General features: G+C 38.1%; 1 protein-coding gene and 1 long non-coding RNA gene across 7 annotated transcripts in view; one reads left to right on the plus strand and one right to left on the minus strand.

The window, feature by feature from the left end:
* Positions 1–392: 392 nt before the first annotated feature.
* Positions 393–17,355, minus strand: hyd (E3 ubiquitin-protein ligase hyd). Its single transcript, XM_064696183.1, has 17 exons — positions 17,195–17,355; positions 16,222–16,419; positions 15,890–16,169; positions 15,610–15,827; positions 15,201–15,442; positions 14,948–15,138; positions 10,063–13,512; positions 9,855–9,999; positions 9,562–9,795; positions 5,371–5,843; positions 5,102–5,306; positions 4,275–5,045; positions 1,392–2,372; positions 1,244–1,320; positions 867–1,189; positions 595–801; positions 393–533 (listed from the first exon to the last, which is right to left on the minus strand). Exons 1-17 carry the CDS (start codon positions 17,254–17,256, stop codon positions 434–436), a joined length of 8,157 nt encoding a protein of 2,718 aa, XP_064552253.1. The 5' UTR covers positions 17,257–17,355; the 3' UTR covers positions 393–433.
* The window catches only part of LOC135438065 (uncharacterized), a 71,567-nt gene continuing 53,312 nt past the window's right edge, over positions 7,806–26,060 (plus strand). Inside the window, exons 1-4 of one of the 6 annotated variants that reach the window (XR_010437828.1) lie at positions 7,806–7,877; positions 7,933–8,023; positions 8,122–8,174; positions 17,310–17,575. This is a non-coding gene — a long non-coding RNA (uncharacterized LOC135438065). Of the gene's footprint in view, positions 8,024–8,121; positions 8,175–8,264; positions 8,648–17,309; positions 17,576–26,060 lie in introns of those variants that run through there. The other 5 variants (XR_010437826.1, XR_010437823.1, XR_010437824.1 and 2 more) reach the window with 5 other exon arrangements.

Here is a 26,060-nt window from a genome sequence, read left to right on the forward strand (position 1 = left end):
AAGCTGGCAAAGCTGGAGATCCTGTCCAAAAATATACCTGTAAAGAACAAAAACTTTGGAATAGTATTTTAGGTCAATTAAATAATACTTACCAAATCTTGTCTTTCTAACGTATTCATTTTTTCTACAATACTCCAAAACCATCTTTTAAATTTTAAAAGTTTGTCAGGACCTTCACTTGATTCGTCATTAAAAGTTGTATAGGAAATCAGTGTTGAAACGTTGATATCACCCACACCATTCAAGAGTAAACGTAAATCTTCTGCGGTCAAGCTGTTCATGCAATTGTCTGGTAAGACATCAAAAACACCGTCTTTTAAAGCCTGTGGATTTATATATTAAAGATTTCCAGACTTATGTAAAATTTGTAAACTTAACCTAAAGGCACTCGACCTTCTCTTGTGATTTAATGAGCCTATATTCAGTGTAACGCCTATATATATTCGAATATGTTACTTGACGTGTCTGGCACATCGCGTCCGCCAGGGATTAATTCACGGTTGCCACAACCTTGTTCTTTCATCAAATCAATTCTGAAGAGCAAGATCATAGGGTTAATATAATAATATTATGGACAGGTTTCAGTACACTTACACAAAACTAAGCTCCATTCGGTTGATGGTTTCATCTCCTTCTTTAGTTTGGGCATTTTGTATTATTTGTCTAAATGATTCATACGACGCTGGATCGAAAAAGGCAAGGTCATGAAATTTGATTTTTCGACCAAGCATGTACTTTAACACATGTCTTTGAAGGAACAGCAGGAGCAATTCATTTTGCAATAGACACAGCCCAATTAGCCTAAAAAAAACACAAAAATAGAAGATATTTCGAATCCATGTATCACTCAATCATCTTGTTCTAACCTGCCAATATTTCTAAATGCATTAATTCGTTCAAAAGACGCAAGGCCTTGTCGTGAGGTATAAAAGCCACGTTTACCCGGAGCGTAAAATAATGGCTCATTATCGTCGTCCATCGGTTCAACAAGTGCCGCAGATGGCGGTTTTTTCTGTTGGCTTTGCACGTTTATTTCCGACTTTTGCTTAAAATTTATTATGTCAACAGCTTCGTTAACTTTTTGCCTAAGAGTCTCATCTGAAGACAGGACAGATAGAAGTTGAGGTGTTGGTATTTCAAGAAGCATGCCTGTTATTTTCGATGCGTGCGATGCGTTTATCGAGTGGATCTAGACATATCAATTAATAATTTCTGTTTTTATATTATAAAATATTTTACTAACCTTGGGATAGAGGCGCTCGCCAAGTTGTTGGAGGTGGACAGATAAATGGTCGTTCGAGCTCTCCGCCGCTGTGTTATCTATATTAACATTAAATTCAAATAAATATGGTACTAAACTTATATATAAATGGTAAATGGTTTTAGTTTACCTCCATTGCTAGATGGGTTGTACGGTCTGGCTTCGGCATTTAATGCCTTACGTTCCCGAGCTATGCGCCATAATATTTTACTACCAGTTCCTCGCCTCTGCAGTGTGGGCGGATCACGACTTGAGGCGGCAACGGTTCTGCTGCGCAGTATGCTCGAGAATGGTACCCCGTACTTACTATGAGTACCTCCAACTTGTACAGAATCGAGATTTGGCATTTTTGCACTCGCTAACAGCGCTTCCGAAATAGAAGTATAAAAGCTGCGCGCCACTCCTGATCCTTCACCTGGTTCGTCTTTAAATGTCACCTTAACTCTGTTAAATGTAATGGGTGGCTGAGCTCGTCGATTTTGGGTTCCGAACTGAGCATTTAATTCTTTAAACGTTTGGATAATTAAACTTTCCCTATTTCGCTCAAGTTTACAAAGAACCAAGTCGCGCTGTTGTCCATTACGGAGTTTTTCCATATGTCGTCTAAAGCGCATTTCCTTAACAGGAAAGCCTCTCAATTCTGGCAATACAGATCCGTGTTCCATACCTACATCATCCATAAAAACACGTCCGAATAGATCAAGAGCCAGTTTCCAACGACTTAACAGAAAGTTCCACGATGGCAGCTCCGAAGAACTGCTCTTGTAAAACAAAGAGCCACGAATTGGAAACACTGCTGCATGGGATGGTAGCTTTTCGCGACAATTATCACATTTTAGTTGTATTGAAGTAGCCGATGAATTTTTACATTCGGGCAAACTACTGTCATCCGAATCTAGTTTAAGAGTAGATGTTCCAGCTCGTACAATAACGCTACGAACTGCTGATACTGATAAGGAGCTCTGTATTGGCGCAACGTCATCTGTAATACCAACGCGATTTTGGCTTGGTGCAATAATAACTTCTGGTCGAGTTGTTATTAAAATATCCGTCGCTGTATTCGCTCCAGCCATAACATCAATCATTTGTACATCCTCCGTATCCATGTGATCTTTAACGTGTTGATTATCCATTCAAATAAAAATTTAATTTAAGATTTCAGAAATTTATAATTTATATTATAAAAAGAAGCTAAAACAGCTATATTCGAAGATTACATTTTCTTGGTTAAGGAAACAAACAATTTGGTGAAGTATATACGGAATATATTAAAAATCATAATATATTAAAAGCTCGGTATAGGGATACAATTGGAATTGCACTTCGATTTGTGTGCATGCTTAGATGCACATTCTTTAATAACTTCTTAACCGATCTTTAGGAAAATATCAGCAGTAGATCTAAATGTGCTAGAGAATATTCTTTTATTTAAAAAATACAATAATTGTTTTTTTTTTATGCATAGCTAGCCATAAAATTGCCGATATTTTATTTGTGTATGCTAATAAACAACATGTCAAATTTGGTGACTCTAGCTCCTCAAACCCAAGAAATTTGATCAACATAGGATTTCAATATGTTTTATCAATTACTTGGAAAAGGGGAAAGTTATCGATTACCGGAAACAAACTCTTACTGCACTGGCACTTGGAGGACCTGCGTTCAAAATTTGAAGCCTCTATCTCTTTTATTGACGCGTGCATGCATACAAACGGACAGACGAACATGGCTAGACTGACTCGGCTATAGATGCTGATCAAGAATATATGTATATGCTTCTTTCTGCCTGTTACATACAGAAAAACATATCCTTTTTACCCATTATCAATGGGTTCCAGGTATAAAAATTATTAAAACTAGACGACAACAAATATGGATAAAAATTAAATGAGACGCTCGGAATATGATAAGACCGTTATAATAGCTGTAAAATTGATGTATACACTGTTTTTTTAAAGGAAAATTTTATATGTTACTTATATTTTTTTGTATGGTTTTATTTGTTGGAGAATAATTTCTATAATGCATGGTTCAATAATATAATCAGTGAAAACGAATATACCGCAAATAAAAATAGGCACATAAAGACTAAGCAAGGTCCAGCAATGACCAAACATTGCTGGGCATATTTCTAAAAACTACAACTGGTGTGTATATTTTTTTCAGGGAGTATTAAAACAGAAGGGGTTAATATCAAACTCAATTAATTATTAATCACCAACCATATAGAAATAATTCAAGTATAACATTTTTTAAAGTGTGGAACTGGTTACTTGAAATTTCCTACAAGAACGCACTAGAGTACTTTTACTAGTACATTACTTTATATAATAATTAAGGGGAACCCTCTGAATTCATGATATATAAACATTCTTAATCCATAACAGTATCATCTCTATGGCACCTAGTATCTCAGTTTTTAAACTACTGTAATGAAACTTTGCATAGTCCGGATGGGACCATTATATAACCTTGGGAATGATAGGTAAAAAATTACATTCCGATATACGGAAGCTTTTGGCTTTACGTAACGTATTGAAATGTAAAAATTTATACTCTGGTATATGGAAGCTTTTGGCTTTGCGTAATTTCTAAGCCTACCAGGGTATTTAATATGCCAAAAATAGCCGGATTTATTGGCAAATAGCTGCCATACAAACTTAAAAATAGACATGTTCGTTTTTTTGATTTAATGCAAACTAATCTCTTAGCTTATAGGAAATCTTGATGAAATTGCAAATGCAGTACTTAAATCGGAGGTCTGAATTGTCTCTGTAAATTAGATAGCTGGCACCAAAGTTTGTCGAAAATTAAATTCTTATATGCACGAATTTTTTAATGTCGGATAACTTAAAGATTTATTATGTTTTTAACACTGTGGTTAAGTATGCTCGTATAGAAGTAATTACCGTTCTATCCTAGGAGCCAAGTTGTTGGCAGCTATCTCCTCGTCTTAATTATAGGCAATCGATCATAACTTTTTTTTTTGTTCAATGTCAGAGAAAGTACTTACCTTCGGTTCCTTTCTGTAGTTTTAAGTCATCCAAGCCCTGTTTTTTCTTTAATTGAACGTAAATATTTGAATCTACAGTGTCGTCGACTTTATATGCTCGGCTGACGTCATTCATTTCGACCGTCTCTACATTATTTTCGTGATCTGTAGTATGCTGAGTTACATCAATCGCATTTGCAGGAGCATCGGTTTTCAAAAAATTCGAGAATCCTAACCTTGTAGGAGGTTGGTCAATAGTTCCCTGATGGCAAATGTTACTTTTGACTGTGCTGTTTTTTACAGTTGTAACTGCATTCAATGGAAGATTAGCAAAAAGCTCCTGTCGCTTTGAATTTGGTTGCAGTAAGTGTGGTTTGTCAGCTAGTGGCATAGCCATATCAAGTGGTAGATCGAAGCCTTCTGGTGCAGAGCAGCCCAAACTAAGAGTTGAGTCGGATCTGGTGAAGAATGCGGATTTGCGAATATTTATGTTGGACGACGAGTTGGCAGGACACTGTCTCTCGGTATTAGAATCTCCAATGTTACATAATTCATCGTCAGTATCATCGGTTTCGACAAAGTTCGATAAATTATTTACTCGTCCAGAAATAGAATCGTTTTTATCGTAAAAGCTAGTATCATTACGCATATAGTATACGAATGCATCAAGCACGTACGAAATATGGCGTAACGCTGTTATGTCTAATACCGGCAGTGCATCTCTATGCTCCGATGTGTGAGCGCGCATTAATGAAAGACAATATGTAAAGAAATCTCGTCGAGAACTTGAACCTAATTTTTGAATAAGATTAATATAATGTTTCATTCCCATTTTCATTCGGCTTTACCAATCACATTCACGCCCACAGTTGTAGAAGTCGAAGTAGATGCTTGACTTGTTGCTGCTTGTGCACTAAGGTTGAGGGGATGCAACGGATGATTTGGATCTGTATAGTTTGTCAAATATGCACCGAATTTTAACTGCGCCTCTGTTCCGTCCATCACGGTAAACATCCAGTCCCAAGTTGGTTTCAATCTTTTTTCAACAAATGCCTTTTACACAATATAAATGATTTAAATATACATTATGAGTATATTTATCAAATGTGATACTCACTTGCACTGCAATAGCTTCCTCAATGTGAATTTTTAAAGAGGTTTCAATATCATTTGTCACATTGTATGACATAATTGCTAAAAGTTCAGATATTTGTCGAATTGTTATACCAAAAGCTCGACCTAAATTGCTTGCGGTAGTCGCCATTGTATGAGACTCGGCAGATGGCGTATTGACCGCAGTGCTGGCTGGCACAGTAGATCGGCGCAACGCCATAGGATCAATAAAAACTAAATTGGAACCAGTAGGGACGCGAACCGAAGATCGCGCATTGTCGCGACTTCTGATTGCCCATTGCATTGTTTGTGGGGTGAGATCGTTGCGTGAGTTAGGATTAATGTTACGGCGCTCAAGCTGCTGATCGCTGAAACTAAATTCATCCGATTGATCGTCCGATTCGCCATCTTCAGAACCATCTTCCTCTTGAGCAGAGGAGTCGCCAGATTCGTCTTCCAGAAAAAGAACTCCTATGTCTAAAAAAAATTATTTGACCATTGTTGATTTTTTTGTTTAAAATAATTTGCCTATATATATATAAGGACAGTGCTCAATAGGGGCAATTGAGCGAAGATTGCTGAAGTACTGAAATATTTAGACTCCACACTTCTGAAATCAATTATATTTTTGATATTAAGAGTCATAACAAGTAAGAGTGCTCTAATCAAAAGTATTCTACTTGCGGATACCCTGAACCTCCTTCTACCAACACAAAATGCATCTTGCGCTACGCATTATGGCATCATATCTCACAGAGAACATAAGGATTGGCTCTTATTAAAAAAAAGTATTGAAATAACCAAACACAGAGTACTGCATACAACATAATCGAAATTGCAATTCTGAATAGAAATAAAACGGGAAAGTAAGGATCCCTTCGACACACCAATGATTTAATACCCTTGTACACATTTCTCCCTTTGTAGATATAGTATGTGAAGCTCGTAGGGAGCATATTGAAAATCATACCTTTATAACAAGATATAAGACATAGTGATGCTAATAAATGCCGAGTTCGGTCAAGATATCTTAATAAACAAACAAGTTTTCCATGCAGGAACCTACTTTTTGACCGATCGTCCCTATGACAGTTATATGATATAGTATTCCGATCCGGTTCCGACATAAGTACTACTTGCCACAGTAAAAACGGACCTAGGCAATATTTTAAGACGATAGCTTTCAAACTAAGGGACTAGTCTCCTTCTATGTTATTTCATGACAAATTTATAATACCCTCTAGAAGAGTAAACATGTATACAGCATTTCTTGCGCTTTGCGCATGTAGCCACGTGGCTTGCCAATATAACAACACGATTTCTTTAATAACTTATGTGTTTCTTAGCCGATCTTGACCAAATTTTCAGCAGTAGATCTTATTGTGCCATCGCATTAGGATATTCTGAAAGACAACAGCATTAAAATTGTAGCTTAAATTGGCGGGTAGTCCCAATTGCTTTATTTATTCGGTTGGGTGGCAATACCTTTTTGTTTTGTTTTTTGTTTATACCTTTTCAATGGGTTCATAGTACAAAAAAAAAGGAATGGGAAATGAATTGAAGTTAACATATAAATGTTGTTTGTAAATGTTTCTTTTTTTTGTTAACTACAATGTTAACAAGAATACAATATGTATTCCTCGGCAAGCCCTAAAATTTCGATTGAGTCGCGTAGTGGGCTACAGGGGCAGAATCATTTAATTTTCTTTTTAAAAATAAATAAAAATAATACTTTTGAGTCTTAATACCCCTAGCATCTCCGAAAACCGAAGTTAAACTTCAATAGCAAAATAACAGTATTTCTTGAAGCGAACATACGTGATGTTTGGTCCCCTCCACTTTAACAAAACTTGCCAAAATCAAAATACTGAAAATCGAAAAAATGGGGAAGACATTACTGTTGTTGTTTTGCACTTTTTATTTTTTATTTTAAATTCGCTTTCATTCCTTATTTGTGCTTTTTCACTCGTCCGATTCTTAAGAATAGTACACCGAGTGTAGTCTATTCATAGCGGCAGCAACAGCTAAATCATAATAATCTTGTACTGCGCAAGCACTAGGAGGACGAACGTTTCTCAAGCTCTTAAAGATATTTAGTACGACGCGTTCATAAATACGGACAGACGGATGAACAAACAGACGGACATGACTAATCAACTCGGCTTTTGATGCTGATCGAGAATATATACACTTAATGGGATCGGAGATGCTTCCTTGTTCCTTCCATTTGCACAACAACATTTTTATCTTTTTACCCATTTTTATTGGGTTCAGGGTAAAATATCGGAATCAGATTTTATTACCACTTCAATTTAGTGGCACCTTAAATTAGTTGCAGCGTCAAAAAACAAAAATCTCTGTCTATCAAAATGAAAGTGGTCTTATACCTCCGTTGCTTTCAATTTCGATACTATCCCTTTTAATGAGACTTGGTGAAAACCGGAAATTTCAGATTATTCAGTCTTTTCTTTCGTTTTCAAAATTGACTTTGTAGGTATGAAAAATCACTTGGTAATTTTAGGAATTTAATTCCTTTACCGCCGGCTAATCCTGTGCGTAACCCTAGACAGATTTCTTGATTGCATCTTTATGTTAAATTGACGTCCTGAAGACTTTGGAGTTGGGCATTAATCTACTAATTCATGTGCTTGGTCAAGGTATTAAAACCAGTCATTTTTATCATGCCTAGATGAACAGAAACAAAACAAAAATGTCATTGCTACTTTCCAATTTTTTAATCAATGACCTTCCCTAGATGATATACTAATGTATGCCGATGTAAACTAGTGTCTTACATATAAGAATAAGGTATGATATAATTTATTATAAGCCGACATTGATGGCTTTTAGTTTTGGTAACAAGTTTAATTTTTAAATCTAAATTGTTCCAAATGCAAGGTAATGATCTTCTATAGAAACTCTCGCCGACTGGTTTCTTACATACTTGAAAGATTACCGAACGAACGTGTTAACAGTATCATTAATGAAGTTAATGACCTGGGTGTCATTCTTGAAAAACTTAAATTCGACCGTTTTCAATAAGGCCAGAATTGTTTTGGAGCTTATCAAGCGATGGTCCAATAAGTTTAACGATTCATGCAAAACAATGACCCTTTTGTCCTACCCTCTTGACTTTGTCCCATGTGACGGGTCATCACAATATTTAATTCACAAAGACAAAATTGAATCTGTATAGAAAATTATTTTTTATTTGCCTATCGTTCATCAAATTAGGATTCTTTTATTGCAACAGTATCCTGATGAATAATTTCCCCTCTTTAATCAACCGTAGAATTATGCTTGGTGTAATACTTATTCACAAAATAAACACGGTCGAAATCAACTCGGCTACGTAATAATGGGCATTTATCCAACTTAATATGCCTTGTAATAACCGTTCCGGGCTCTTTGTGATGATTACAATAAGCATTAAAAGGTGTTCTGTACGGAATCTGCTCTTCATCGTATTAAGTCTTCTATTCTGAACTATTAAGATAATAGATATTCCTAGTCTATAGACTTAGTTTGTATTCGTTTTTGTTCTTCGCAACTCTTGGCGTACGTTATACGACTGCGCCCCTCGGTCAGTTTCATGCGAAAAAAGAAAAACTATAAAAATTGATAATTGCTGTTGAAGTTGCATCAGCGACTTCTCGCTTGCTAGTCTGACGTACAGACACCTAAGCCATGGAGTACAACCAAGTGTTTTAAGTGAAATCAGCCTATATGATGTATTTTTACAACTGCCACAAATATCTTTAGGAGATGGTCCTATGGTCATATGGACATACCCTCCTCCGTAATAATGATTAGATTGGTCAAACAATTCGAGCTTGTGGCCATTCATACATAACAGGAAACAATACATGCAAGATCGCCTTGGTCGACTCGCTTTGTCGGGTAGCAAAGCCTGCTGATGATAGAAGTGGGAGGCTCCTAAAAATGCTATACAAAAAACTCGCTCACTGTTGGTATGCCTTGTTGGTCGAGCCACTAAAAACATATTTTCTATGAAAAACTGTTTTCCATTCTATTGGGACCTTATTCCTTTTTGATCTATCAGATCTTTAAACGACCCAAACGCCTTTAAGACTTCATCCGTGCTTTGCGGGGAAGGTAGTGTTCCCCACATCCATCGTACTCTTTTTTCTGAGCACAGAGTAAAATATAAACAAAGAATTAACTTTTATATTACCTGTTTCCGAACCAACAGTTGCACCTGTTTGAGCGCTTCTTTGTGCATCTTGATTGCTTTGATTGTCATCTGAATCAGATTCCGTTTCTGCATCATTAAATGTGAAATCGTTATCACTTTCATCATCCTGCATTCCTTCTTCATTCCGCTGGTTCTCTATCAAATCATCATCATGACTACTCAAATTAGATTCACGGTTTGTAATTTCTTCTGATTCAGAAGCATCTCTAAGCGCTAAATTTAAATTCTTTAAATTTGAATATAATTCACATTTAAAATATTGAGGTACTCACTGTCCATAGCAACCACATCATAATTTTGCTGAACATTAAAGTTCGGATTTTGCACATTGCTAACGTTATGTACTACGATCTGCTCAGCAGTTGACTCAACATTAGAAGGTGCCAGTGGCTCAACGCTGAACAAATCATCCGAATTCTAAAAAAAATATATAATGACATATATAATGGTAAATTGGCATGGGAAATATAAGTAACTTACATCTAGATTTGATGAAGACATTGTAAACGGAGCTGTAGGTCGCACGACACCGAGTCTTACTGGTGCTATCAAGGCCTCAGATACCTCGCACAACTCCTCAATTGAGATTTTGTGCAGCGTCTGAAATACCTTAACACAACTTTGAACATATTTGTTGCATGAAGTGTGACTCTTTCGTTTCTCTGGGTTTGGTTGTTTTTCCAAATTAAAAATTACAAACACTCGCGCCACAGACCGTACAAAACGTCGTGCTACTACCTCTGCTTCTTTACATCGATCAACAACAACAATATTTTGCAACTCCCGCACCAAAGTCAGCAGCAAGGTATCTAAATGGTCGCTTGTGCATTTTACTATCAAGCTGTGAGTAAACTTGTCCAGTAGTGTAGAACCATGCTGAGATTGCATAAAAACATTGAAACTTTCAGAGTTATCTCCCTCGCCAACATTTCCTTGTATATTTATATTAGCTTCATTTCTTTCTGCGCCGCTCATAATCATTGAACGAACCGCTTGCCAATCAATCAAAAGACGTTCTAGAGCTTTTCTGGCAAATTTAGGTGGCTCGAGATCATGGTCAGGCATGTCACTATCGATGTCTAGAGATGAAGATTTCCGATTGGTTATGACTGTATTGCTTCCATTTGCATTTCCCGTGTTACCTACATTACGCACTCTTACATTGAACCGGTATTGCCTTTGCTCGACTATCTGCCGACCCACAGTCTGAATGAGAAATAGCAGTATAGATTCACCCTTTGAGTTGAATTTTGTGACTAAATCAGTGCAAGATACAAGTTTGCAGAGTAATGCAAACCGCTTAGTTAGATTTCCTGCAATTAGTGCTTTACATTTGCACTTCTCCCAGCAGTCGCAGTAAGCTGTCGGTGCCGTGCGTTTAAGTTTGCAGTCGTGGCCCTTGTGACAGACTCGTGCGCATTCGGTGCAGCAACATAGGGAACCAGTTAAGCCGCAAGTTTTACACTCAAATATGTTTTGGTTTATATGATCTGCACCAGTCCAAGTGAAGGAGCACGTATCGTTATAGCAGATAACATGAAGAGGGGATTGATCAGCTGGCGACCCAATGGGGAAAATCATTGCTTCCTTAAGATGCGTATCATGATCAGAAACACTAAGAATTGTATTTAGTATTATTATACCAGCTTCGTAAGCGCGACATGAAACAGCTAGCATGAATGCGGTTTGACCTTGACCATCCTTGGCGCTTAGCATCTGGTAAAGGTAAGGTCGCATAGCAACACTGGCACACATATGTTGAAGGATCAGAATGGCGTGTTCACGTCGTTGTATTAGGTCGAATGTATAATTTGGAGTTCCCATTTTGCTGTTTGACACACTAATGTTTTGAGACGACGAAGGCAATATTTTCAAAACATCTTCGTCAACTATATCCGCTACATTTTGAGCTCCGATTGTGCTAAGGTTGCTAACCGTTCCTGATTCAAGGGACCAGGGTATTGGAATATAAGCGTGATCCTCCCCTGCACTTGTCGCTGATTGACTATTCTGCTCTGCCTGTTCTGTATTAATGAGTCGATGCATCATGTCACGAAGACTAATTCGGGTTTCCCTGTTTAATGATGCAGAAGTTGAAGATGTACTGATGCCAGCAGGGACTGTAGCGAAGCCAGAATTCTCGCTTAAATTGCTCCCATTTCCAAATGCGCTTCCATATGATAAGGAAGGTCCTACACGTGGCATTGTAACTCCAGAAGTGGCAGTTTTTTTTTCTGAGCTACTGCTGGTAAGGTCTGATAAATGTTGTGTGTCCTTGTTAGATGTTGGAGCACACATTACTACACAGGCATGAAATATGTTCCGGTTACCATCGCAGCGTTCTTCAACAACAGAAATTGTATCTTTGCGGTCTTCTTTTTCAAGTCGCATCAAGACAGCAATGCAGTTTTTAACATCACATCGCAGTATATGTGGCATAAGTTTTTGGGTTTCAAAAAGCAGTGCTGTCATGCATACTTTTGACTTAAGATTAATGCAAGATACTGAAGGCGGAAGCGATATTGTGGCCATAGTAACAGATTTAACAGGCGGCAAATCGAACCACTGAGGGTCTTTTATTGAGCCGATACAGTCCTTAGCCAGTGGATAAAGTGCTCCATTGCCATCTCTAAGAACAATCGTACTACTGTTACCGTTGCAGTCATTATTGCAGGCCATTGTAATGTTATTAGTAGACGCGCCTATAAATGATGCACAGTCTGTGGGAAATTGGCAGTTTTGTTCTTGCTTGCTGTTGTATAAGTTATAAAGGCTATAATGTATTTTCCCGAACACTTTTTTAATAACATGAATACCACGGGTATCTACCGCTATTGTAAGAAGCTGAGCGCTCGCTGGATCGGTACCAATATTTATTTTCTTCGGTTGTTTTTGTAACCAATCTGGCCCTCGTGAGGAAACTGCTGTCCGATAGACTTGGACATCTTCGCGTCGCAATAGACGGCATTGCTGCCAGTCATCCTCTTTTCCATCATCTTTACTGGTTAAACCGGTAGCGCCACTGACGCAGCTTAATGGTGGAAATCGGACTGCCACATAGTCCCCATCAACCTTAAGAACTTTTCCAACCGGGCCCACTTTGTCCTCTACGAAGACAACGTCTTTAAGTTGCCATAGTTCCTCATCTTTTCTGCTCTCTTGGCAACTGTTGCCATCTTCTTTAGAAGTCATTCTTTTAGTGCGCTTGTGTGAAGTAACACTACCGGTATCACTACAAGTACTAGACGCCGGCGAAGGCGGTGGAGGCATGTCAATACGATCAGTTGACTCTTTACTTGTCGAACTTATTTGTCCGCTCTTGTTAGAACTGGTAGCTTGTATAGGTGCTGTCTTAGAAATATCCTTATCATTAGCAATCGTTCCCGTAGTCTGACATTTATCGGATCCTAAAGTTGAACCGACATTTAAGATTTTCATCCTACATACGTCCGCAAAATCCCACACAGAGTTTAATAACTGTCCAACTTTGGGTACACCATTGGTACAGGTAAATCCAATCGATCCTGTTTGGTAAATAGGACACTTCTTCATAACAACTTGTGATCCCACGTTAATATCAGCCACAACCATTTTAAATGGTTTTTTGGTTTTAGTTCGAAACTTATCCCATAGGTAGCGGCGTTGATCGAATGGAAGAACTCCCCACCAATAAATATTATTATTATCGGTTCTAACTGCTGTGTATAACGAACAAACATGTATTGTTGCAATAGGGTCCATGGTGAATTCATTAAAAGCTGAAGCTGTGTGCTCTAATTTAGCTCCGAGATATCCCAGTTGTTCGTCCATCCAAGTGGCAACTCGATTTGACTCAGTTACTATAGAGCATCTTATAAAATTTGCTGAGATAAGCTCCACTTTTTCAGCAATGTTAAGTGATAAGGTCTTTGGATGATAAATATTGTCCGTCTATAGAAAAAGGGAAAAATTAAATAAAAAATAAATAAATTTTTCATATGTAAGCCTAAAACCTAAAATTTGACCGAGCATTTAAAACTATCTAGTTATTTCCCGGCACGGTTATTATTTTATTTCAAAATATACAAATCAATTTGTAATGGAAATGGGTGACCTGTGTACGTCTAAAATTATATTTAACCTAGATATTTGACAATGAGTATAAGTCAATCGAATTAAGAACTAAACAAGAGGCGGGAGTTTCTGACTAGGGGCCACACTGAACCCTCTTCTACCAACAGCAGTAATAAAAAAAAAAATACCCTGAACCCTCTTTTATCAAATGCAGCTCGCGCTACGCGCTCGTTTACTTTAGCAGTAATAAAAATAATAGGATAGGATGCGAACTCGTAACAGACCACACTACCTGCCGCCGCCTCTACTCAACAGCCAAACCATCAACAAATCGATACTGAAAAAAAAAACCTATCAAAATAGCAGCACATACGCACAGCACAGAAAACAAAACAATTGCAATGCTGTTGATAGAATACAGAAATTCTTGGGTTTTGCGCTGGCTGCCGCTGACACGTGGGCTGCCAGTATATATATAACCACACGTTTTCTTTAATAACTTCTGTGTTCCTTAACCGATCTTGATGAAATTTTCAACAGTAGATCTTATTGTAATAAATAATATTTGTACATTCTCAAAAATTCAATTGCATTTATATTTTGGCTAAATTGGTGACCAATACAAATTGGTTTATTATAAATAAATATAAAAAAAATATTTACTTGATTTATAGATATAGGGTGGTGGCGATAGTTTTAAAATGAAAGATACTTGATATAATTATTTGTTTATCTGGCTCGAGGTCCGGGGCTTTTTTATTCAAGACAAATGAAAACACAATTTTGTTTGAATATAACCAATATATTCCGGCTGCACTTCGGCAACCGTCTTCAGGGCAACCTCCCCGGACCTCGAGCCAGCCAAACAAATAATTATTAAACGAAAAGGTCGTCAAATCCAACATTAGATACTTGATATATATATATATACAATTCTACAAGCTAACTGTCAGTTTGACAGACGAACGGACATGGCTAGATCGACTCGGCTATTGATGCTGATCGAGAATATATATACTTTATGGGGTCGGAGATGCTTAATCTGCCTGTTACATACGTTTGCACAAATACATTCTAACCCTTTTTACACATTTTCGATGGGTTCAGGGTATAAAAAGATGATTACCATCGCTATGCCATTCGAGCTTGCTTGCATATACGCATATTAACAATTAGTGTCAGGCTGCAGTCGCGATTTACACAATTCTCATACCAATTTGTAATAGAATTTTAAACATTAGCATGTAAAGATAAACTGCGATTTTGTACTGAAGATTTTGTCATTGGTATTGATGTATTCAACCTTACTTACATCTGATTTGTAGGGCTCCAAGTCTGACCAGCGCCATTGATGTAACTCTCCATTTTCTGAGAGCGCAATAAATTCGGAATACAACGCTCCAATAGTCTTAAATCGAATGAAAACTTTGTCAGGCCATGGTTGCAATTCTTCTGATATCCATATTGGCGAGGGCATTGAAGAGGGTTCTTTCTTTTTGGGATCTAAAAAAAAAGTATTGTTATTTTATCGTTTATATTGCATTTTTAACAATAAGTGTACTAACCAGTATCTTTATCCCACGTGTATTCGTCTTTACTAATCCAACGGCGGGGGCCATAGTACTGACGATCACGCCAGCGACTAAATGCTTCGCGATCAGCATTTGCCGAAGATATCTGAGCTGAAAGACTAGCATTTCCTGCTATAACACCGGTGGAAGATGCCGATGTTCGATTAGACTGATTATTATCTGCACTACTCGAGCTTGCGTTGTTTCGTTCGCTACGAATCCGATCGAAAAGTAGACTAGAGAAAGAGTTATTCATAGCATGTTTATAGTTATTAAAGCTAATATATGTTTCTAATTTGTTTTTGTTTTACGACTTATGGTATTGACGACATGTTAAGTACAATAGATTGCCGATTGCAGGTAACCAAAATACTTGCAAATATGTATTATCGATAGAACTTACTTTCTAATGCTCGAATAATTACTAAATATTTCCTCTGAGAAAAGTCCGTCTGATGGATCGATAATGACGCTATTATTGTCACCGGAAAAACCATTGTCCAAAAGTGAAATCAGGTCTTCTGGAACATAGTTGTCTCCACCCTCTTCTGTATCTTCTGCCTCTTCATCATCTCGAGAAAGCAAATTATTCACAGCTAAGTTCACATCAAGATTTGTGCGCTACAATTTAAATTGTTTAGGCAAACGGGGAATTTTAAAATAGATTTAAGTTTCGTACACACCTGAAGTTCTCTTATAATCAGATTCCTACTCTTGCCTTGTAATACCACTTCTGCTTGAGATATAAGCTCCTCAGGCACATAGGTGGCTGGCACTGTTACTAGGGGTCGATTAGAGGAGTTACCTCCAATTATTACACCTGTACTTCTAGATCCGGAACCTTGTCCACTTGAACTGGTCCTACCTGTTGCTCGCAGAAGTCGTGCTCGTGAGCGAGCCATAGGCCGAGAAGATGATGGTGCCTTTGGAGCATTTGTTGCTGCAACTCCACCAGATGGAGCACTTTGAACAAGCATAATCATTATCATAAATTCACATGGATGATATAACATACCACTTATTGTCAGATTTAGTCAAATCAAGCTTTTCAGTATTGATAGAGAAGGCGACCCGGAACGCTTTTCCATCTTCCAGAAGTACTCCAATATGATTAGGTCCAATTACCACCTCCCTGACTGGTATTTTCAATTGTTCAAATATTCTATGAGTTCCAGAACCGAAGCGGTTTACTTTATCAGAGACTTCTCGTATTCTAAATTAAAAATGCATAAAAATTTGTTTAAAAACCATCAAAATCATGTCCTTAATATATATTCTTAACCAAACAAATGTGAAGTTTTAATTTTATAAATATATTTTATTATATTTATGTTTGCTGGTAACAACATTTAATTTATATAAATATTAGAATTAAAATATAAAAAATAAACACAACCAAAAAACAATATTGTAAGCCCAACCAAATTCGTAAGCTGGCATTGAATTTGGCATTGCAGTTGATAATGGAGACCCACCCGAAAATATGATCAAAATATAAAGTAAATTACACCTGGATATCTATCTGCACATATACAGAATTTATTATGCATGTTGCTTGTGCAAGTGCTATGATATATGCAAATACACATGAGAACGAATACCTATGCGTTAAAAAATACAATAATGTAACAATTTAGAAGAAGTACGTCTTCATATTTTGTACGTTCCTATGTGGACTTAAATATATCACTGTTGCCTACAATGTAAACTCATGCTTATGTATGTACATATGTATAAGCATGTTTATATACAAATATATGAGGTACTTACAACTTTACCATTTAATACATTACAAGAAATTCTTGCAAGCCCTAAAATATTCATACATGTACTTATGGATGTAAAGAAACATACATATAGTTATAATATACTTATGCATTATTAAGTTAAATTGATATGCATACATGTGTTAAACATGTGCAGATGATCAATAATAAGTACATACTTATATGTATGAAGTCAATTTTACATATTTATAGTATTATTACCTCTCAATGAATTGTTCATCGTTTCCCGGAAGTGGTTGCAACACGAATTGCATAGAAACCATTGTTAATTTCTTTAACTATTCGAAATACAGTTCTATCTCAATTTTCATTTCAGCTTGGAAAATGTAACTATAAATAGGGATGCCACAAAAATTCTGAGATTACAGTAGAGTTCGATTATTACGACATATCGATACATCGTGCAACAACTGTAATAGATTTGTAGACTAATAGTACCAGCACGAACAGAAATGATAACAAAGAAAAAGAAACGTATGTTATCTTCGGAACTAAGGAAACAATAGGCCACATATAATTTTGTAACATTGTTTTTGTTTTGATTTTAATAAAACCCCGGCGTTTTAATATTTATATTTAAAATATTTCCATTATTCTGTTTTCCTTCTCGGTTTATTTGTTTATTTTATCGCGAGTGCATGCTTGTGGTCTGTGCATTTTATCATATAAATATTGTTACTTTTATATTTGTGTTCTTATGCATTTTTTTTTGTGTGCTTGCACTATTAGCTCTGGTGGTAAGTTATTGTTGTTGTTTGTTGTTTATGTTTAACTGCACATCGCCTCTCTTGGTGTGCAAGATTTCGTGAGCAAGCAAGCAATCTATAAATAGACTATTCGTTCGCACTCTCGCGCTCTCTCACCTATTTTCAACTTGTGCTTTGACCTTTTTCTACTTTCTGCCGCTTGTTGGTGTTTTAAACGCTAGTAATCTAAATAACTCTCTTCTAACATTTGGCTGCGTTATTACAGTAGAGACCCATAATAATGGACCATAAAATTGTCTGCTTTAAAAAAACTTGCCAAATGCAAATTAAGCCAAGTCAATCCATACCTTGTTGGCTATGTGATATTGTCGTGCATTCTAAATGTGCGGGTTACACTAGCCTAGTGGGGGAAGCTATTGCCAAACGAAATGGTTTGCAATATAGTTGCGACTCGTGTAGGGAGATTGATGGTGAAATGCGGGCGTTTATGCGTCGAAAACTAAACGATCAGCTGACAGCCCTGGATACCCAATTTAGTAGCCTAAAACTGTTGGATGCGTCTCCAGGGCCTAAAAAGCCCACTCCTTGTGATTTGCCGTTGCCTAATACCCTTCAGCCTCCATCTGCAATTCAGCAGCCTACTATGACGATTACACAGCGGCTCATCTCGTTTCTTGCACCGGTAGCTGTGAGGTCTGCTGTGGACACTGGTTCTGTCCCGAAATGCGCAACATCGGCACGAGAAAACCCAGTCGAATTATCCGTGTCGTCCGCTGTCGTAGAAGTTCCGAAAGGGCGACAGCAAAAATTAAATTTATAGAAGCCACTAGAAGGCTCGTCGTCCGGAATACCGGCTGTTTTAGGTACCACAGCTAATAGTGTTCCCACTGTCCTAACTGTGGCGCCTAAGCCTCTAGTGGGTGTTCCTCCGAAGAGACATATTTTTGTTTCTAGGCTTGCCCCTCACTTCTCATCAGATGATTTTAAAGCTTGTATACAGGCAAAAATTCAAGCCCCAGGTATAACGATGGAGAAACTTAAGTTGGCCTATGGAAGGGATATCGCATCCCTTAAAAGTTACTAACATTTCTTGTAAAGAGTTTTGGCCGGAACACTTAATAATTAAAGAATATAAGGACAATAAGAAAAAACGGACTCCGATTTTATTACCACCTGTTTCTAGTGGCGCATCAACTTTAGTTGCTGCGTCAAAAAAATAATTTCTTCTTTCGAGCTTGCCTATTAGAATGTTAGAGGTCTTAAATCTAAACTCGTAAGCCTGTATTTAGTTTCTCTTGCTTTAAATTTTCAAATTATCGCTTTTACTGAGACTTGGCTAAAGCCGGACATCTCAGAATCTTACATTTTTACCTCTAAATACACCACTCACAGATGTGATCAAGCTTCCCGTATCGGAGGAGGAATACTCATTGCTCTTTCGTCGGAACTCATTGAACTTCCCATCTCAGAGATTGAGTTGGTGGCTGTAAGAGTTGTATTTGGAAGTTTTTCTATCTTTATTTCATGTTCATATATACCAACCGAGTTGATACAGATCACTCGTTGAGCTTAGACGTGCCTAATTTTGCGCAGAAGCTTCGCTTAATTTATCTATTCTGCTTTGTTATATTCGTATAAGCACCTGCTCTCTCGCTGAGACGCAACAACAAACCATTGACTGCTGATAAGCATCAATAAACTGTTGACACTCTGTAGTTGTCACCATGAGTGACAACAACGAAGACCTAACGGTCTGGCCCTGGCAGAAAAAAAAACCAAATCCAAATAAGCGAGCAAACCAAACTTTACTTCCAGTGGCAAGAAAACTAACCTGCTCTGGACTACACCGAGCACCAGCTCTAACCGATTTGCTATTTTAAGCAACAGCATACCGGATACGAATGGGAACGAAGATGATGGAAAGGAAACACTGGAAATGATAATTGAAGACGATATCAACATATTAAAAGCCGCGTAACCAAAGAGCCATTAAATTTGTTTTTTCTAGATATTGAGCCTGACAAAAAGAATGTGAATATATATAATCTTAAACACATTGGTAACGCTGTTGTCAATATAGAGCCACCTCGTAAAAACAATGATATAGTGCAATGCTATCGTTGCCAAGAATATGGGCACACAAAATCTTATTGCTCCAAACTTTTCAGGTGTGTAAAATGCTCTCTTAGACATCCAAGTAATACTTGCTCGAAAGACAAAGAATTACCAGCAAAATGTGCCAACTGCTCGAAGATCATGCCGCTAGCTACAAAGGGTGTATAATTTATCAGGAACTTCTGTCGAAAATTTCGGTAACTGATCGAAAAAGCCTTAGAAACAATACCTGCGAGAATAAAAACGTCTACGGAACATCACAAAGCTTTGCCCCGCCCAATAAATCAGCCTCAACCCAAGAATCCAACAATAATCAAACCTATGCTCAAGTTTCTGCAGGAAATAATACAAATGACTCTCTTAACAGAATAGAGCAACTTCTAGAAAAAGAATTTGAGCTGACTAATAATTTATTTAATATGATCATGTAACTAGTAAACAAGTTATTCAAGTAAATCTAAATATCGGAATATCTACGTCTCTAATGCAAACATACACAAAGACTAAAAAATTCCTTATGTAAAAGAAGAAATAAATAAGATCAGTACAAAATACATTGATAGACTTCACAACCACCAAAATAACCTAGCCTTAAATCTAACAGATAAAGTCTAGCAATAAGAAGACTTAAAAGAGTGCATATTCTTTATCTCCCAGATTGATAAATTAAATAAGTACAACTTCAACCTAACATACAAAATATGTAAAATATAATATTAGGTTTCGCTGGAAACTTTCTATTCCTGTTAATTTTAATAATAGCTAACAAAATTTACTTATTGTCTTAAGACACAGTGTAAATAAATAAAATGTATCAAAAAAAAAAAAAAAAAAATAAAAAAATATATATACCATTCCTATCTATCTTGTCCATTTATCAAACATATCTTAATGCTATTAAATCTATCTCTCTACTTTCTGGTTGGGACCTTTTAGTAGTTCTTGGGGACTTTAATCTCCCGGACGTCGATTGGTCATCGCCATCAAACTCAAACTTTCTGTTGCCGTCTTCGTCAAACGAATTTATTGATGGTCTTCATGAAATTTCCTTACTGCAGGTTAATCGTGTGCGCAATTCAAGGAACAAATCTTCGTTCGACAGTGTTGTGCACAGGCCTGATAGGCCTCCCTGGTTTTCAAGTGAACTTATATTAAAAGTTTAAGAAATCGGGAAATCACTTTGATTTCTCCTGTTATGTAGTTGCCCGATCAAATTTTTCTATTCAAAATTCCATTTGCTATATGGATTACCTTCGCCGTTGTCGCCTCCAATTTTCTCATAATCTTAACTTTTCCTCTAGGTATAACATAAATCAGCCTTATCCTTATCAGTTACAAAGGTCAAACTGCATCTTACAGCCATTATTACGGAAAGTTCGCTTCTCAGCGACCTTAACACAAACAAGCCGGTTCACTCACCGGACCCTGATAGTGTTCCTGCTTGTGTGCTCAGGTACTGTGCTGTAGCATTATGTTAACCTGTGTTTAAACTTTTTGAATTGTCACATTTAATCTATTCCAAAAATTTGGAAGGAATCATACAATATCCCTCTCCATAAGACAGGGAGTAAGTCCGATGTCGAAAACTATAGAGGTAGTTCCAAATTATCCGCTATACCTAAAGCTTTTGAGAGAATCATAACATCTCAACTGCAACATTTATGTAGTTATATTATTTCACCTGCCCTGCATGGGTTCGTGAAGCGCAGATCTACAACCACTAACCTTCTTGAGTTTACTTCACTAGGAATTGATAGGTTTAATAAAGGAATGCAGACTGACGTCATCTACACTGATTTCAGTAAGGCTTTCGACTCTGTCAACCACTCCTTGCTGCTTCATAAATTATGCCTCCTCGGCTTCCCAGTCAATCGCTTGAACTGGACTTCAGAGTATTTGCGTAACAGAACGCAAAAGGCTCTTTTCAGAAATTCGTTTTCTAAACGAATTCAGGTGACTTCCGGTGTTCCTCAAGGTAGTCATCTTGGCCCGCTACTCTTTACTCTTTTCATCAATGACCTTCCCTCGATACTGTATCACTCTCGAGTACTAATGTATGCTGACGATGTGAAGTTATGCCTTTAAAGATATGGCATATAAAGATATGGCATCATGTTATTTCTTACAAGCTGACATTGATGCGTTTCTGATTTTGTGTGGTAGTGACTTTCTATAGAAGCCCTCCCCAATTGGGTTCTTACATCCTTGATAGCTTACCACTCTAGCGTGTTAACAGTACTTCTAATCAAGTTTATGATCTAGTTGTCATCCTTAATCATAAACTTAAATTCGACTCTCATGCTAAGACCGTGGTCAATAAGGTCAGAATTGTTTTGGGTTTCATCAAGCGATGGTCGAAGGAGTTTGACAATCCGTACACGACAAAAACCCTTTATATATCTTTGGTACGACCAATACTTGAGTATGCCTCATGTATCTGGTCACCACAGTACTCTATCCATCAAGACAGAATTGAATACGTTGTTTGCCCTTAGTGGTTTAAATTGGGATCCTCGTGTGCGGTTACCGTCATACTCCATTCTGATGATTAACCTTTCTTCCTTAACTAATCGTAGAACCATGCTGGGTGTAATATTTATCCATAAATTAATTACCGGTGAAATTGACTCTTCTGTGTTGACTAGCCAATTAAATTTCTCTATCCCTACTAGACTAACACGTCATTTTAAGCCCCTATCGCTTCAAATTTGCTAATTATGCCTTGCATGAACAGTTGACTTTTTAAGAATACACAAATATTCTATAACTCAATTAGATGTACTGATATCGGTTAAGAAACACAATTATTAAAGAAAATTCCAAGAATTTCTGTATTCATGTACACACACACATTCATGTGCGTCTGCTTTGAATTCTATCAATTGCAATTGCGATTGTATTGTTTATTGTGCTGCTATTTTAATTCGTTTTTTTCTCATTAAAAATTAATATTTGGAGTGGTTGTTGGGTAGAGGCGGCAGCAAGTAATGCGGTCAGTTGAGAGTTCGAACCCAGCACAAGGAACTTTTTTTTTTAGTTTATCTTTATTACTACTAAAGCGGACGAGCACGTTGGTGTTAAAATAAGAGGGTTCAGGGTATCCCCTAGTCGGGGGCTCCCGACTAGAACTTCTTACTTGTTTACTTTGCAACTCGTGTCGTACGTTACACGACTGCGCCTCTCGGTCGGTTGGGCGGGAGGTGGGATGCAGTACATTGCATCGGGATTCGCGTTATATAAAAAAGAAAACAAAAACAAAATTCTCATATTTGGTGACTGATGTTTCCTCAAATTATAAATAATACATGTTTAATAACTAGCATCCTTAAGATTTTAATTATTGAATTTTTTATTGATAAAAGATTATATATTCCGCCCTGTTCAAGTTTTTAGCATCACACGTAACGTATTAATTTTTCATCCATCTCTTACCTAAATCCCGGACAAACAAAAACTTAAATAACCCGAAAAAAACCAATCCATGTTTGCAACAGCCCATGGAGAAACTGCACAGCTGTAGTGCAAAGACCGGGTAAAACCCGGTTGTGCCTTGATGCATGCAAGCTTAACAATTTGACCGTGAAAGCCATCGGCTTCTATCGGACTGCTCAAACCCATATTTTGCTTCAAGGCATTAAAATATCTTGAATTTATTATGGGTGGTGGCACGCTTCGCATGGACCCCGAACGGGTTATAGCTATCAAACGAATCCCCGTGCCTCGGTCGCTCAAAGAAGTGCGATGCGTCTCAGTTCGGCGTGGGAGCGGTGTTCTTCTAAAAAGACACCGATAATCAGGAGTGACCCATAGTTTTCTTTTCGGCCAAGTTGAATAAACACCCACGGAACTATTCCGTCACAGAAAAGGTGTGCTTAGCGTCGATATTGGCAATAAAAAAGTTCACACTGTACATAGAAGAGATGCCTTTTACATGCACCACTGACCACGCCAGCTTAAAATGGCTGATGTCCATGAAGGACCTAAGCGGGAGACTAGCTCGTTGGTAATTGCAGCTGCAAGGCTACGACATTACCATCTAGCACCGTAAAGGCAGTGAAAACGTGGTAGCCGACACTCTATCGTGCACTGTCGAAGCAGTGGGCAAGGTTCCAAAAGGTCTTCTCGAATTTGAGACCCCCGAGTTCGAGTCAGCGAATTATCAGGCGTTTCTCAAACAGGTGCGCTCGAATCAGAACAAACTACCAGACTTGAAAGTTGAGGGGGTTCGTCCACCTAGAAGACGATTTAGAAGGCACCGTGTGGAAGCTGTTGGTGTCAAGCTCTTTGACAGCCGGCTTAATAGCGAAGGCTCATGTAGATGAGACTGCTGATCCTGGGGGTGTCGCAAAAACACTCGAGACCTTAAGTCAGCAGTTTTACTGGCCCGTCATGGCTAGTCAAGTAAAGGATTGGGTAAGTCAGTGCGTGACCTGCAAGGAAATCAAGGAACCGAACTTTCGCATGCAAGTGGGTCTAGGAAAAGAGATAGTGACCGAGTGACCATTCCAAAAACTGTATATCGACTTTCTGGGAAAGTACCCACGTTCGAGGCAAGGGCAGCTTGGATCTTCGTAGTAGTCGACCATTTTTCAAAATTAACGTTCTTGAAAGCGATGCGAGAGGCTACGGGTCTTAACGTAGTGAAGTTTGTGGTCAGTGAGGTTTTCTATAAGTTTGGGGTACCCGAGGTCATTCACTCTTACAACGGACGAGAATTCACATCAGGTACTTTCCGGAACATGATCGCCTCTTTCGGCATCTCGCATATGCGCACTGCAGGCTACGCGCCACAGAGCAATGCAAGCGAGCGAGTTAATCGTACCGTGTTGTCGGCGATCCAGGCGTATCTAGAGCAAGATCACCGCGAGTGGGACCTCTACCTTCCAGAAATAGAAGTATTTATACGCAATGCCATACACACGGTGACAGGGGTGACTCCATTCTTTGCCGTTATCGGACATCACATCTTCCTAAAGAGGGCATGCTACAAATTGGCTCGTAGGTTGGGGACTCTGGGTGATCTTGAGATTTCTCATTTGCACCCAGCAGACAAAGTAAACATTATTAAACAGCGAGTTAAAAGCCAGCTACACCAGGCTTACGAACGAAGTCGTCGGCAGTATAATGCCCGAGCCCGAGTGTTCCAGGCGGAACCAGGCCAAGAAGTTTACAGACGCAACTTCGTACTGAGCAATTTCTGGAAGGATGTTAACGCCAATTTTCTAGGCCTAAAGGCCAGAGTAGGGCGTCGAGTAGGAAACAACTCATACTCACTTGAAGACTTGCAATGGAAGCCCCTAGGAGTGTTTCATGCAAACGATATACGTGTGTTGATCGAGGTCATGCTGTGCCTCACGTTGGGCGCAGCTCAGCTTATGGAAAGGGATAGGTCGGCCAGGTTGGGTGAAGACAGAGGCAGGAGATCAGAGTTCGAACCCATTGTTCCCAATGTTCCCGTCTGCTACATTGTGTCTTTGGGAATCCTAGGGTGATGTTGCATGGGGAGTCTATTTTGAGTGGCGGTGCACGATGGTTGGGCTTTGCGCAAATGCACCAGTGGAAGTTTTTTTTTTTGCCCAATAAAAATAAATAAATAAATGAGTTGTGCCGAGGTACAGAAATTTAAAATTTAAACATACATGCGACACTTAAACATACATCAAAATTTTTCTACATGTATAAAAGATGCCATGTTGTAAAATATAAACATATAGGTTAAATTAAGTGCGAACACAAAAATTAAAAATACAAAAAAAAAATGTACATGCCAAATTTAAACCGCCTAAGACAATTAAGAAAATTTCGAAACTGCCTAAAGAAAAGGGCCTTAGACGATTAAGTCCCACGCCGAAGGACGCCAGCCAGGCCCTCCAAAAATTTCCCGGGCCTGGCGTAACAGCAGAGACGAGGAGGCGAGCGGCAAAGGCGACACTCCGACAGCGAGATTTGTCCAGCAGAGTGAGTCCGTTCCAAGACCGTCTTGTGCCCCCAACTAAAGGCAGCGTCCAGAGAATCTGGATAGTTGTCCGATGCAGGTGTTATTTTTTTTTCTCCTGACCTGCAACGCAGAAAATAATTTATTATATCTAAGTTACCTTTTTTTTTGCTTCTACGTTAGTACATAATACGAAGGGAAGCGGCCCAAGATCTATTGCCGCGGTCAGTAATATGCAATCTTGATTATTAAATGCAGGCACGAGCAGTACACACTTACATACTTATATATACACAAAATACATTCTTTC

Source organism: Drosophila montana, unplaced genomic scaffold (assembly GCF_035044405.1).
Source record: "Drosophila montana isolate Dmon_TW-CO22-7 unplaced genomic scaffold, ASM3504440v1 contig_3841_1, whole genome shotgun sequence".
Taxonomy (NCBI): Eukaryota; Metazoa; Arthropoda; class Insecta; order Diptera; family Drosophilidae; genus Drosophila; species Drosophila montana.

Coding starts and splice junctions, on each gene's coding strand:
- hyd (XM_064696183.1), bottom strand. CDS start 17,256: ATGGTTTCTATGCAATTCGTGTTGCAACCACTTCCGGGAAACGATGAA. Junction 9,796..9,854: donor TGATGTGGTTGCTATGGACA/GTGAGTACCTCA, acceptor ATTTAAATTTAG/CGCTTAGAGATGCTTCTGAA. Junction 5,307..5,370: donor AGGAAGCTATTGCAGTGCAA/GTGAGTATCACA, acceptor ATTGTGTAAAAG/GCATTTGTTGAAAAAAGATT.